This window comes from Squalius cephalus, assembly GCF_949319135.1.
Source record: "Squalius cephalus genome assembly, chromosome: 2".
Lineage (NCBI taxonomy): Eukaryota > Metazoa > Chordata > Actinopteri > Cypriniformes > Leuciscidae > Squalius > Squalius cephalus.
The window spans coordinates 16,399,990-16,414,670 of NC_137123.1; the positions used below are offsets into that span (position 1 = coordinate 16,399,990).

General features: G+C 39.4%; 2 protein-coding genes across 5 annotated transcripts in view; one reads left to right on the forward strand and one right to left on the reverse strand.

Annotated features, from left to right (window-relative positions):
- Positions 1 to 11,605, forward strand: part of pkd1a (polycystic kidney disease 1a) — a 96,343-nt gene extending 84,738 nt beyond the window's left edge. Inside the window, exons 43-48 of the mRNA XM_079895199.1 lie at positions 154 to 279; positions 1,398 to 1,572; positions 2,284 to 2,571; positions 3,344 to 3,478; positions 5,200 to 5,520; positions 6,135 to 11,605. Of these exons, the coding sequence (XP_079751325.1) occupies positions 154 to 279; positions 1,398 to 1,572; positions 2,284 to 2,571; positions 3,344 to 3,478; positions 5,200 to 5,520; positions 6,135 to 7,307 (2,218 nt within the window). The 3' untranslated portion in view covers positions 7,308 to 11,605. The remainder of the gene's footprint in view (positions 1 to 153; positions 280 to 1,397; positions 1,573 to 2,283; positions 2,572 to 3,343; positions 3,479 to 5,199; positions 5,521 to 6,134) is intronic.
- A 43-nt stretch (positions 11,606 to 11,648) lies between these two features.
- The window catches only part of tsc2 (TSC complex subunit 2), a 44,006-nt gene continuing 40,973 nt past the window's right edge, over positions 11,649 to 14,681 (reverse strand). For all 4 annotated transcript variants that reach the window (XM_079895211.1, XM_079895212.1, XM_079895210.1 and 1 more), the window contains 5 exons: positions 14,118 to 14,257; positions 13,946 to 14,024; positions 13,769 to 13,860; positions 12,270 to 12,368; positions 11,649 to 12,170 (listed from right to left, as the gene is read on the reverse strand). In XM_079895211.1, coding sequence (XP_079751337.1) covers positions 11,997 to 12,170; positions 12,270 to 12,368; positions 13,769 to 13,860; positions 13,946 to 14,024; positions 14,118 to 14,257 — 584 coding nt within the window. In that variant the 3' untranslated portion in view covers positions 11,649 to 11,996. The remainder of the gene's footprint in view (positions 12,171 to 12,269; positions 12,369 to 13,768; positions 13,861 to 13,945; positions 14,025 to 14,117; positions 14,258 to 14,681) is intronic.

Here is a 14,681-nt window from a genome sequence, read left to right on the forward strand (position 1 = left end):
CAGGTCTTCTGGTTCAGAGGCTGGCTTTGTTTTCACCTCTGCTCAGGAGCCTCGTCCACATGTCAGTGAGATTCTCATGAAGGTTTGATGTGTGTGTGTGTGTGTGTGTGTGTGTGTGTGTGTGTGTGTGTGTGTGTGTGTGTGTGTGTGCAGTGTGTGGCACTGGGGGCAGGTGTCTGTCTACAGCAGTGCTGGATTCGTGCAGGATCTCAGCAAGAAGATGCAGGACTCCAGAGCTCTGGTCAAGCAACTCAACACACACCAGTGGCTCGACCCGCTGTGAGTACACACACACACACACACACAGAGAGAGATACATCCAATACATCCAATAATCAGTTAGCAAGGATATGCACAACAAAAGACAGAAGAGAGGAAGTCATTTTGGAGGGAAGTTGTTTTATAGTGTTCATTTACTTCATCAGTTTCATCAGTCATAAGCTGTATGAACGTGTATACAACAATTTGCTTCTTAAAATTTAGCAAAAAATTCATCATCAATTATCAGAATAGGAAAGTAACTTATTTTTCATAATTTATATTTTTTCAATTCTATTATTTGTTTTTAATTATAATTAATTATTAATTAATAGTTTATTAATATTATTTATATTATTATCATCAGTGTTATTGATATTAATAGTATGTATATTGACCATATTCAACTCAATATTGATATCAACATTAATAAAATTAACATTTAATTGTTTTAGATTAATATTTATTAATGTTAATATGCATAATACAAACATTTTAATCATGTTTATAAATATTAATATTGATATATTTGCTTCGTTTTTAGCAAATATATCAATATTAATATTTATAAAAATTATTAAAGCAAAAAAGTCATTACCAATTATCAATCATGTTTCATAAAACTTTTTTCATAATTTCGAGTTTCTAGTCTATTAACATTTCATATTTTCAATTCAATTGTTTGTTTTTATTAACCAGTCAAATTATTTTTTGATTACCAAATTTACTTCTGTTATTATTAGATTTTTTTTTAGATGTCATAATTGATTATATTTAGTGATTTATTATTATTATTATTATTTTTTACAAATATAATTATTTATTAAAAAACAAAAACAAAAAAAAAACATTATTTGGTTTAATCAACATTATTTATATTAATCAATTACATACTTTTTTGTTTACCAATTTTCTGTATTATACATTTTAAAATGATAATATTATGCAATAACATATTGTATACAGAATTTCCATTTCTAGTATTTCCATAATTATATGTCATAATCGTTTTATTTATTGATTTTGCAATTGACTATTGCATGGCACAAATGATCCAGTATTTAATTTTCCATTAAACTTATGAAAGTCAGAGTGAATCATACAGCCCTAACTCTGAGGTGTGATGTGTTTGTGTTCAGGACGAGGGCTCTGTTCGTGGAGTTTCCCCTCTATAACATCAACACCGATCTGTTGGCCGTCTTCTCCTTCCTGCTGGAGTTCCCGGTATCTGAGCGCGCTCAGTTGAGTCTGGACCTCAAAACCTGCAGCCTCCACATGCTCAGTCACGGCATGGACCTGCCCCTGTTCCTCACGGTAACCGTCAGCCAATCACAAAACTGATCCCATTATTTATATCAATTCTATTGTGCCGTCTTAACGAAGGCAGAGGTTAAAGGTGCAGTGTGTGATATATTTATTTTTTGTGCGAATTGCAAGCAACAGAAGTTACGGTGGCCGACAGATGTTGTTGTCAGAGACAGCAGAGAGTAGCCAGTTCAGCAATGAGGTTTATTTACAAAAATAAATTAAGAAATTATGTTTACTTAATTATTCAGTAAAACCATATTTATTGCAAATATTATTGTTACTCGTTCTTCATTGTGTCAGTGTTTTATTCGCTGACTTTAGCTAGCTTCTTTGCACGAAGAACAACATAGTGTTCAACATAGCGTTTGTCCGTTTAGGGCCACTGTAGAAACATGTTGGCGCATTTAATTGTAAGGGGCTAGTAACGTAACTAGTAATTTAACCAATTACTTTTGAAATAAAGTAATCAGAACAGTAACTTGATTACTTTTAAAAGGAGTAATCAGTAATTTAATTACATTTCCAGAGTAACTTGCACAACACTAATATGCAGACAGAAATGGCTCATTCTAAGGTAATGCAAACATAACAGTTCATTATGTAAGGTCTTTATACACCTTTGAAAACATAGTTATGTATATTATATTGCATTTGTCTACAGATCCTCCTAAATATTACACAATGCACCTTTAATTAAGCTCTCTCTTTCTATCACAGCTCCTCCTGCTGGTCTTCGTGATCTACTTCGCCGTACGTGAGGGCGTGATTGTCCGGAAACAGGGGCTTGGCTACTTCCTGCGCTTGTGGAATATAGCAAGTGTTTGCAGTCTGCTATTGGCGATTTGTGTCGTCTCTTTACACCTGAGTCGCTCCGTTCTGTCCGCCCGCCAGTGGGGCTCATTTCTACAACAACAGGACACGTTCACAGACTTCTTTCCTCTGGCCCAACAGAACCAGGTTTTGACCCAACTGAGCGCGGCACTGCTCTTCCTGCTGGTGCTCAAGGTGAGCGAATGGGAATCTAACACATGACTTTGGTGTTGTTAGCAAAATGCTTACAGTTTGAGCTACAGAATGCCACTCCTTAAAGGGATAGTTCACCCAAAAATGAAAATTCTGTCATCATATAATCACCCTCGTAGTTCCAATCCCATAAGACTTTCATTTGTTCGTGCTAGTTTTAATGAAATCTGAGAGATTTCTGTCCATTGAAAGTCCATTGCTTCAAAACTCTGATGCTTAGAAACTCTGATGCTTTTGCTCTGATGCTGATAAACAGATACTAATTTAGGCTTTTATTCCCATATAAACATTGATCAATGAACATACAGTACATGGAGCCCTCAAATGTGGTAAAACCGTACTTACTTGAGAACAAACCTCATTGGTTCTTGCGGAAGCTCAAACGTGCTTGTGTGACGTGAGAATGAACCTCATCCTCCTTGAGTTTCTGGTTGCCAAATTTGAGTGCTCTATGGACGTTCGCTGACCAAAAAAAAGTTACTTAGTGGAGCTGTAAAGTTCAGACTTGATAACTAGAAGAATGAACCATTGTGCCCTTGAGCAAGGCACTTAACTTCAGGCTACTCCAGTGAGATTGCCTTGCTAATAAATGCTATGAATGCTACTATATGCAGACACATAGTTATAAATTCCATCCTCATGCTCTTCTCAGGCCAGACAACACTAAATATTTAACTCTGCAATAATTAATGGTATGAAAATACATTTTACTGTGAGGCATCATTTATCACCCACCTCATTTCTCTCCGTCTAGGCATCGCACCAGCTGCGCTTCATGAGAGAATGGGGGGTTTTCGGGAGGACGCTGAGGAGATCTTTCTGGGAGATGCTGACGGTTGCCGTCACTCTTCTCGTGTTCCTGTTGGCATACTCACACACTGGACACCTGGTTAGGACACGCACACACCGCTGCACACCATCTGCAATGTGATTTAAACAATGAAACTGAAACACAATCATTTAATTCACAATAATTTATTAGTATTGTGTAGGGCCTCCTTTTGCGGCCAATACAGCATCACTTCATCTTGGGAATGACAGATACCAGTCTGAGGCCAGAGGGATTTGAGCCATTCCTCTTCCAGAACAGTGGCCTAGTCACTATGTGATGCTGGAGAAAAAAACGTTTTCTGACTCGCTCCTCCAAAACACCCCTAGGTGGCTCAAAAATATTCAGATGTGGTGACTCTGCCGGCCATTCACTTTCATGTTTATCAAACACAAGTCTTGCTGTGTGTATTGGTGTATTATCATGCTGATACACTGCACCCCCTTCAGGGTACAATTTTTGAACCATTAGGTGTACATGTTCCTCCAGAATGGTTCGGTAGTATTTGACAGTGATGTGCCCATCAAGCACAGTAGGGAATGTTATGATATCGCTTCCTAAACCATCACTGATGCTTCACCCCGTTTTTCACTCTGGGCAGCAATAGTCTGGGTGTTGAGCTGCTTTGGGATTTTGCTTTGGGGTGTTGAGCTGCTACCTCTCAATACACCACAAAGACTTGCTGTCCTGCTCACAGATGAGCCACTTAATTTTTATTTCAATATAAAAAAACGCATTGAGTCATGATTTATCCTGATGACCTGCATGCATAACTAAATTTCCTACTAATGCAGAGAAAACGAGTATAATTAAATACATGTATTAGATTCATAAAGGACATGAGTTTATAAAAGCACTCTGAACTTTCTGATTTATCTGAACTAAAGGTTCATGTCTTTTAACTGTGTACATAATTGAGTGTGTGAGGACCTTGATGCTGGCTGAATTACACATTACAAATTTCCTACCGAGGGAGGTCAAATTTGGTATGCTGAAGTGACCTTGACCTTCTGTAAAATCAGCTGCAAAGACTGGGTATTGTTATTAGTTGTTTAAGTCAAGCGTCACTATTGCTATTACTCATACAGGGGGCTAGAGTTTTGATCAAACACACAAATCTTATGTATTAAACATATTCATGGTTAAGGGCAACATAAACATAAGGGCATAACTTGTTCCACACTATTTGTGCTTAAATCATGTGACTTGTTGAGGAGAGTTGTGCTTTTACTTTTTGAAACAGGTGCAAAATTCCATATACTTTATGGGAGAGACAATTAATAGACACCATAATATCATAGAGATTTGGGGGTTGGCTCTTTTGGGTCAGTAAGCAACCGTCACTTTAGAATGCCTTAGCAACCACATAATAGTGACCAAGCAAATGCTTAGCAACACCCTGACAACCACTCAAGAATTGTGGGTTGAGTTATATGTGTTTGTGCATACATTTGCAAATGTGTTTGTGCATGAATCCGAACACACCACCCTTTCCTTCTTCCTGAATTATTAAATCCAAATTCCAAGAAGTTCTTGGCTGTTTACAAACAGTAAGTGCAACAAATGTTGGCACAATGTTGAAGTTGATGTAAGAGGCTGTTCAATTATCTCCCTCACTCACCTAGAATACTTAATGGGCCAGTTATGAACCATCATTGTACATCTTATATCTTTTAAAAGCAGTCTGCTCTGATCAATATACATCTAATTTCTGCTCTTTTGAGTGTTTGCCAAAAGTTTAGCAAAATCTTAAAACAAGCACTTTCTTTTTTCCCTTCTAGATTTTCCACTCTGTCATGGAGGGCTACGGAACAGTTAGCTCTACTTTCTTGAAGTTACTTGGCTCTAGTGGGCGTGGACTGTTGTCATGGCGACCAGACAGTGGCTCCTCCCCATGTTCTGCTTCCTGTTTCATCTTCCACATTAGCTTTACTCTACTCAGACTTGTTTTGCTGTGGCTTTTGGTCTCGGCATTGCTAAGGAACTATCGTCGGGCAAGGGCGGAACTCTACCGTCCAGCCGTTGACCTACAGGACTATGAGATGGTGGAGTTGTTCCTGCGACGCCTCAAAATGTGGATGGGGCTCAGCCGTGCTAAAGAGGTGCGTGTACTTACATAATACCCAAGATTTTGTCTGATGCAAGTTTTTACCAATATAGCATGTCTGGAATTAGGTCTTGCAAGTATCTAATGTGATTATGAACTCTATGTAGGTTTATAGGATCACAAATTGATGATTCTACCTGAGGCACTTGTTTATTTGCCAAACTTGAGTAGCACATTTAGCCCATAGTCCCTTGTTCCCTTCAGTTGATTTGTAGTACATTAGTAGATGCTTTTAAGACAAAGCAATTTGCAGAGCAGAGAGATTCCCCCTGAAGCACATTGTCTTGATAAAGCAGTATTTAAGACATTGTTAACTGTGGGTGTGGCATAGTGGCTAAAGCTCATAAATGGTTGCTGGTCAAGCCCTCCAAGGAACGAACCATGAACTGTTACCTTTGTGCTCTTGAGGGCACCTTTCCCCAGGTTTCTCCCAACAGATTGTCCCTAAAAAAAAGTGTACAGTAAGTTGCTTTGGATAATGACTAACTCTTTTTACTGACTTTCTAGTATGTCACCAGTCTTCCAGATTGATCCTTCACCCCAGACCTTGACCCTTTAAATTACCACCACACACTTATCTTGACCCTTTATCCCTTTCTTCCCTGATAGTTCCGGCACAAGGTGCGATTTGAAGGTATGGAGCTCCCGCCTTCGCGTTCCTCTTCAACAAGTGACTGCAAGTCCTTGTGTCTTCCTCCTCTGGACACTCCAGAGGCTCCCCCTACTCCCGACAGTGTTGATGGAGGATCTGAGGCCTCCTGGCGGCCCACTTCCAGCAGTCCTTGCAGTCTGGCTGAAGCCCCGGGTCTGGGACTAGGCCTTACCTTAGGCCTTGGGGTGATAGTTGGAGGCCAAGGCTGGAAAGAGAGAGCCGAGATGGAGGCAACGCTCCGCAGAATCCTCCCAGCTTTCGATGCTTTGCTTCTTCAGCTGGACCGGGTCACCCATGCCACAGAGGAATTGTATCGAACAGAGTGCCGTCTAGAGAGACTGCTGAGGAAGAGTAGAGGACGGGGCAGAGGGACACGCCGCCATAGAAGTCTGGAGTCTGCAGGACAGAAGAGACATAGATACAAGGGGGCAGACAGGAACACACAAGTGGCAGAGAGTAGCAAAAGTCCCTCGATAACTGAAATAAGTGCACCTGTGTCCGAGAGAAATCTTCACAAGAGAGACAGAAGGTCAAGGAAATCAGACAAGTTCTCACAAATCACCAGTGGCCTTCCCACAAGCCTCAATAAGGTAGACTCAAGTCCCCACAGGACCGATAGTCTCCAAAAGACTCAAGAAATTCTCAGTACTGTGGTGGTAGATGTCAGCAAGACCGAGAAAGACCCTCACAAGGTCCCCCTCAAAGCAAGTCCTTCTAAGGAGGACAGTAGTCCACCCAGAGTCCAAAAAACTGTCAAGGCTTCTCGTAAAGTAAAAGGAACCTCCAAGGTTGACCCAAACTTCCAAAGAGACTCTGAGGTTGTTGGCTGTGCCAACAAACCTGCCCCTGCCCCTGCCCCTGCCCCTGCCCCTGCCCCTACCCCCGTTCCCACTCCAACGTCTACTCCCTCAACTGCTCCGGTTTCTGCCATAACTACCCCAGTACCGATCCCTCGCTCCCATGAGTGGGTTCCTCCCAGCAACAGCGAGAACCTTCCCTCCAGTGTATTCCGGCACCCTGCACACACTACTACGAATCCCACCCGCAAACGCAAGCACAAACCTCCCCCTCTTAAAAACAAGGTGCACCCCAACACAGACAGACCAATCTCAGGACATCCCAAACCTTGACATTCCAAGGTTCCAACAATCAGTATGCAATTTAAGGCAGATTTTAGGAATTGAGTCATAAAGCTAAGGGACTCAAGGAATGTTGAAGCTCAAGGGTTACGGCCTTTCATGAAGAAATGAGGACCTGGTGACAGCAGGTTTTGTAACCAGGCCCTCAAGAAGAGCAAATGCAAGACGTTTCTCAAACTAAACCAAATAATAGACCACAGCCTTAAGTTCCAACCCACAAGTCTTTCAATTGGTGACACCTTACTAGAAGTCACAAGATGGAAACTAGGTGCAGGTCACCATGGTTTCTACAATCCTCAAGAAGTTTATTCAATGCAAGTTGCCCTTTTCCTTCCCCTCCCGCAGTGACCTCAAGTCCAACCTCTTGACCCTGGTGGTCAACTGAGTTGAAACCGACAAGAGCACACCTTGTGCTGTCGCAGAAACAAAACAAACTCTTGAAAGAGACAATGAAGGACTACAACAGCACGCCTGTTGATGCAGGATGGCTAAAGCTTGATGGTACTTGTCATACAATGGTTTTAGTTATGTTTAATGAAAAGTGTTCTTTTTTTGTGTTGTTGTTGTTGAAGGAAGCTATGTTAAGGTCATGGGTGAATGTATTGCCCATCGATGCAGAATAGGCACAACTTATTCAGAAAGGCTCACACTGACAGACTCGCACACAAACAGACACAAGACACACTTAGATTTGCGGGTACATATTTGCTACCATTCCATAAATATAGAGCTTTGAGGTACTTATGCATATTTTATGCTTTTTAATATAGGAAAATAGACGCAAAAACATATCAGAAAATATATAGACTTGTATGATTTCCCCACCTACACTTACACACTCACACTAACATACTTCTGAAGAGGCCATCAGGGTGCTAAACAACTAGTAATCCTCAGGATTTCACATATATTTCTTCCGACATAATTGCATGTCATTACCATTCATAGGTTTTTCAGATGAAATGGACCTGAGGGCGAGTAAGAGAAGATTAAAATAGAAGGAAAATTGAGAGAAGGGAAAGGGTGTCAGAAATGGTAAATTCAAAGGGAGTCATAAAAATTGGGATATGTTAATAGAAGGACATGAAAAGGTAGATGAAGGGAAATGTTAAGAGCGCATTAAGACAAAGGTCTGTCCCTCGTTCAAGCACAACTCCCAGAATTCTCTGTATGGGGATTTGTTGTTCCAGCAGGTAAAAAATTATGTTCCATGAAGAATTATTAGTTTGTAAGTAGTTTGTTAATTCATGAAAAATCAGCTTATTATATATGGAAGTGTTTGTTGCTGCCTTCTATGATGTTTTGAATCTAATTTAAAAAGCACTTTGTATTGATGTTATAAAATGAATGATTGTGACGGTATCAGTGTGATTTAGTTTGAATGTGTTATGGAAAAATGTTTTGCAGAAATAATAAAATAAGCTTGGTACGAACATAAGAGATAGTTACAACAGCATTACTCTCCGTATAATTTTGCCAAAGCTTGCTACTCAAGTAAGAAGAGATTAACTTAAAGTTTCTTTTGTACTTAGCACTTTATTTCAATGTCAAGCTTTAGTGCTTTGCCATACTTAACTAGTGTGTAATGTTTCTTCACATACAGCTTTCCAGAACTATTCTCGTTGAGTATTATACACAAGCTGCATCAGGATGATAATTACCATTAATATTTTTCATGTATTGGTTTTTATAATGTGTTGATTTTGTCTCTCTTGTGAAGTACTAAAATAATGTTGTTTACCGTGATGACGCTCAGGGACCCTCTTTGTAAAAACTCAAACCAGGATTTTTTTTGTTTGTTTGTTTGTTTGTATTGGCTTCAATCAGTACATGTCTTAAGGTCTCATATAATGAAAGTAGAGTAGTTGAGAGTGATTGGATGATGAAGTGATGCTTAAGCATTCAAACAGATCCACTACAGGGAGTTTTGATTCTGTCAAAGGTCACGTCCACTACAGTAACGTCCTTATTCTGGCCATTCCAGATCAAGTTTTGAAAGGTCATGTTTATCTGTACATATTGGTGTGCCCTGATGTAAATATTGTATTAGAGTTTGATTGCATTTTTTAAATCTCATTTGCCTTAACCGCACTGAGAGGAAATTCTGTTTTGTTTCCATTACACAAAATGGACGTCGGGATGTACACTCATTTCACACAAATGCTTTGCTGCATATTTCATTTCACCTTGTCGTTGACCAAAGGAAAAAAAAAATACACCAAAAGTATGAAAGCATTGCTTTATAAAAAAATAAACATTTTTTAATAGAACTACACACAGCACAAGCAGTCATTTTAAAATATAATGGCTTTTTAGTAGTTCTTTGCAGGACAACACTGCTGCTGAAATATTTCATACTTTTAGGTGCGTGTCAGAAAAATTTCAAGCCAGTCACATGTGCCAAAACCAACTTGCATGCAATAATGTAAAGTCCTACATTTTTTGTATTACATGCTGAAGGTAATGTGTTGATTGCAGGTTTGCCATTTTGTGTTGTATTGTGCTGTTGTACTTGTAACTTTGTAGCACTTCGCTTTACATGCTTTTGCACTTGACAAAGTCAAATAAAGAGTCTGACAGCTGAGAGTCTCTGGTTCATGTGGGGCTTCAGTTCAATATATTGATTTACCTTTAAATGCTTTTTATTCACTTGTGCCACAACATAAACATTACATTGCACTTTGAGATCTCTGGGAAATCACAGCTTAAGTCTCCACTCAATGGTATCTTCAATGCTTTTGTTTAGGGCAGGGGTGTCCACATGCGCTCCTGGAGGAACACTATCCTGCAGAGTTCAGCTCCAGCTTTCCTCAACACTCCTGCCTGGAAGTTCATAGTACACATAGTAAGACCTTTATTAGATGCTTCAGGTGAGTTTAATTGGGGTTGGAGCAAAATAGTGGCCTTGAAGGAGTAGGATTGGATACCCCTGGTTTAGGGTAAAAGTTAAAGGTACACGATGTAACATTTGGACCTCAAGCAGTAAAAAAAAAAAAACTGCACGTATTTTGTGGAAGAACATAGTTTTGGTTGTGCTTTGGCTCTGCATGACTGTGCAGATGAATATGATTATCCTTCAGCTCATAAAACATTTTAGATTTAGATTGGAAGTATCTCAAGTGGACTAGCTGAAGATGTTACTATAGCTTTGCCCATTAATAGACACGTACTTCCTCAAAAATAAATTCCAGCAGAGCTATAATAACCATAATGAAATGAGCCTTCACAATAAATAATACTTTACATTGAACTTTGTTAGACAGCTACATGTGGCAATTTATCTGTATCGGTTTACCTTTCACCTGTTGACTAATAAAAACAGTCGCTTTTACAACATTTCAAATCCCTCAGTTCTTGCCATCTCTGAAAAGCCAAGCTAATGTTGATTCTTGTTTTATTACGAGCTCTGTTAGTTTCCTGCAGAAACTATCCCGCCAGAACTAAAACACTTATAGGCTTACCATAGTGAATCAGGGTGAAACTAAAACACGTTTTAGAAGAAGAATTGATGAATTGACTTTAAATTTTGTTAATTGTATATGTATACATATTTCTTTCCTTGACATATTCGCTCGATTGTAACGCAGCCTTGAGTTTTAGAAAGGTGCTATAAATTAAAATGATTAACACCAATATTTCCCTTAAAAAGTTAATTTCCTACACTGGTATCTATTCAGACTAAAGCAACAGATTCAAACATGAGTGAAAGTAGACTCAGAACAACAGAGGTATTTTTGCACATTTCAGTGTTTTATTTGGTAGCGAAGCGCACACACGTCTGATGTGGTTTACCGTTTTTAGTGTTGTTCTGCAGTTCTATTAGAAACTCAGATTAGAAATAACCGTCACACACGCAAAGAAAATGACAGAAAACAAGCAAACAGCAATTAGGTCACAGTAATCTTCAAGCACACTGGATTCACATCTTCATGTCTTCAGTAACACTTTACAATAATGTTCTACACATTAGTCAGCATGAATAATCCTTATACAGCACTTAATGTACGTGTTCATTTCTAAATAGTAAAGTATTTGTAACATTTAAGGTTGTATTATGAAATTACGTGAACCAACAGTGAACTGCATGTGCAAATTAACATTAAATGCTTTAAGAATAGGTCATAACATCTAATGTAATAACTATAGAACGTTGTTGTAAAGTGCTTCCATGTTTTCTATGAAGCTGTCCTGTGGACTTCCTAAAGCTCGCGGTGTAGTTCATGCAGGTTGTTATGTTGGCACTGCTGTGTGGACGGTTATCATAGACATTTCATATATTCAGAGAAAAACGAGAGAGTGAGTGAGCACGAGAAACAAACGTGTGGATGAAGATTTTTTTTTTTTTAATTTATTTATTTGATAGGGACAATGCACATTAATGAACATCTGCATTGTTGCGTGCGCAATTTTGCGATACTGCTAAAAATGGCGTGCGATAATGCCAGTGTGTGTCTTTACGTCCATCTTTCAGCAGACAGAGCAGCGTTTGTGAAACTCATTCATACAGTCAGTCAGTCAGTCACAGCGTTGAGTGAGACCAGCTGAACGGATCTCTTCCTGATGGCACAATGGCTTGCTGTAAATGTGATGTTATTAACGCTCCGCCTTCAGGAAAGGGTTCATTCGTCTGGACTGATGGGAACGCAGCGTCTCGGTTAAAAACACATCATGGGTCTCTCACTAGACAAAGTCTGTGAAATCGTCGACGGTCGACACGAGCCTCTTCCTCTGGCCGGCGTCCGGGTTGGAAGCAGAACCGGAGGGCTGGTGGGCGGCGGGTTTATTCTGCATGGGACCGTGGCTTTGAGTCAGAGAGATCCCATGAGTGGGACGGGACTGGATTTCCTCCTGAGCCTATTGATGGAGAAAAGCCAAGAGAAAGCAATCCCACAATGCATTATTTATGCAATACATATTATATATGCAATTATAGATTATAGTGAGCGCTCTAACCCGGGTCCTGATCCTCTTGATGTGTCTCAATCTCGCCAGCCATTTTGAAGCATACGCGTCCGATGGGTTCGCCCTGGACTGGTGCACCAGCGACGCCATCTTTCCAAGACAAAGGAGCAGATAATTCACGAAACCGTAATTACGTTCGTATCTAAGACTGATTAAAGTCAACATGAAACGCCTTCCAGATTGAGATATACTTTGCACTGCCCCAGTAGAAAAACATTTCAATGTAATTTCCCCAAACTGAAGTACTTCTGTCTACTAAAGGCTTCTAAAGTTCAACGGTAACCATGGCAACGATAATTTATTAATCCACCCCCAAAGTAATCCTTGTCCCGAGTGAAACCCAATTTTGTCTGCCATTTTGTGGCATGTTGTGCTAATTGGAGGCAGAAGCAGTGGGCTGAGACTTCCTGCAGTGATTTGTAGGGTCTCGGAGGAAAGCGTTGGTGTGTGAGTCACAACACCGTCTCCACTTATCACAGCAGGTGGGAAGAGTTGTGAGCTCAACTATCCAAGAGGAGAAAAAAAGCTGTGTGCGGCAAACGGTTTTCCACCTTACGGATACGCTCTTTATAGTGGTTTTCATTAAGGAAAACATCATTACTGCACTCGCTCTGCATCATTTGAGCTGCACACATAAATTATACCTGAAATTATGACAATTCATTTTCATTTTTGGGTGTACTATCCCTTTAAATCCCAAGAATTTTTATACTGTTCTTCAGTATTTAATGTATGTTTGAATAAATGTGTCAAGTTTTTATGACAGCCACCATGTTTTTTTTGGTTTTTTTAAACGAATTGGAGTAGAAGCATAATTACGTAATTATAAAGTTAGTATTATAACTTTATTATTATAAAAAAAACTTCCTTGTGAGCAATTTAAGTGTTTGTATACAAATCAGTTAATATTAAACCTCATTATTATAGCAATGTAGTACCAACTGATTCCCTGTTTAACAGCATTAGTTGAACATTTTGAAAATATTAGAAAATTTGCCATGTACTGCCTGTATCTGATATCCAAATTAATAAATATCAAAAACAAATTGAATTTTGTGTCAATCCCCAGCCCTATTAAATACCTTTCTGATTTGGTTTTTGCATAGTAACGCCCTAGCAACCACCAGGGGTGTAAAATGTACTGGAAAAATATACCGAAGTGAAAGTCTGGATACTGAGTGAAGTCCAAGTATCAAGCCTAAAACATACTTGAGTGAAAGAAACATGATAGAGGAGGTTCTTGCTTAAGCATTATGAACCGTTTTCTCGATGCAAAGTGAATGAATTGCATGAAATGATCGGACAGACAGACAGAGGGGTTTCGTTGAGGTGGAAAAACACAACGGCGCAGGTCAAAAACATCCATCTATGTTTACACAGAGCAATATCAGCACAGTTGAGCATAAACACACAGAAAAGTGCCACTCTTTAGGAAATGTAAAAGACTCGTGAAACAAGGAAAAGAGAGGAAAAACATTCTCAAGTCTCACATTGGCGTGCAGCGCCATCTGTCTCACGAGCAGAGGAAGGTTGCGGTCAGAGACGATCTTTGCCACACTGGTGTCCACCAAACCCTCCAGATCTGAGAGAGAATGAGGGGTCACAGGGGTCAGGCTTCTGCTTCACTAGAATACAAATATATCTGAATGAAAGCGTGTTATTTCAACCTTTCCGACACTGCAGCGTGACCAGGTTGCTCTCGTAGTCCAGTGGCTTTATGAGCACCTCCACAAAGTTGAACTGGCCCTGTCAACATCAACACACATATTTTAAAAACGGTTCAGGTAGAAAGAATGTGGCAAAGACAGGAATGAAACGTAAAGGGACTCCCTCACACACCTTGATGGTGCCCAGTTTGTACTCCTCCCCGGAGTCGTTGTAAACCACCACCACAAAGTCGTTGCCGATGTGGCGTTTCTTGTTGCAGCAGCCCTTGTCGCTCTCTCGGTTCGGCATGAGAGTGGCTATGTGGAAAATGGCTGAAGGGAAGGAAACGACTGCATTAGTCAGACTCTCTTTCTGAACGCCTCAGATAATCAGCTCAACACACAGTAATGGATCACACACACAAACACTCAGTCAACACTGACTCAAGTGCATCTGAAGTCTATTCATCATACTTCAGATCGTGAAAGGTTTGCCTGTTTTCTGACTGGTGGGGTTTTTCAAGGACCTCTCTAATAATAATAATAATAAATAGTTATTAATAGTAGATAATAATTACAGTAATAGAATTAGTAAGAAATAATATTTATTAAAATAAGAATTATTAGAATGAATAACAATAATACTACTAATACTAATTTTTATTATTATTATTACTATTATTCTATTATAATTGTTGCTCAAATTCAACAGTGAGTGAAGAAATACTGACTAAAAATATATTCCCCATCCTTAAGA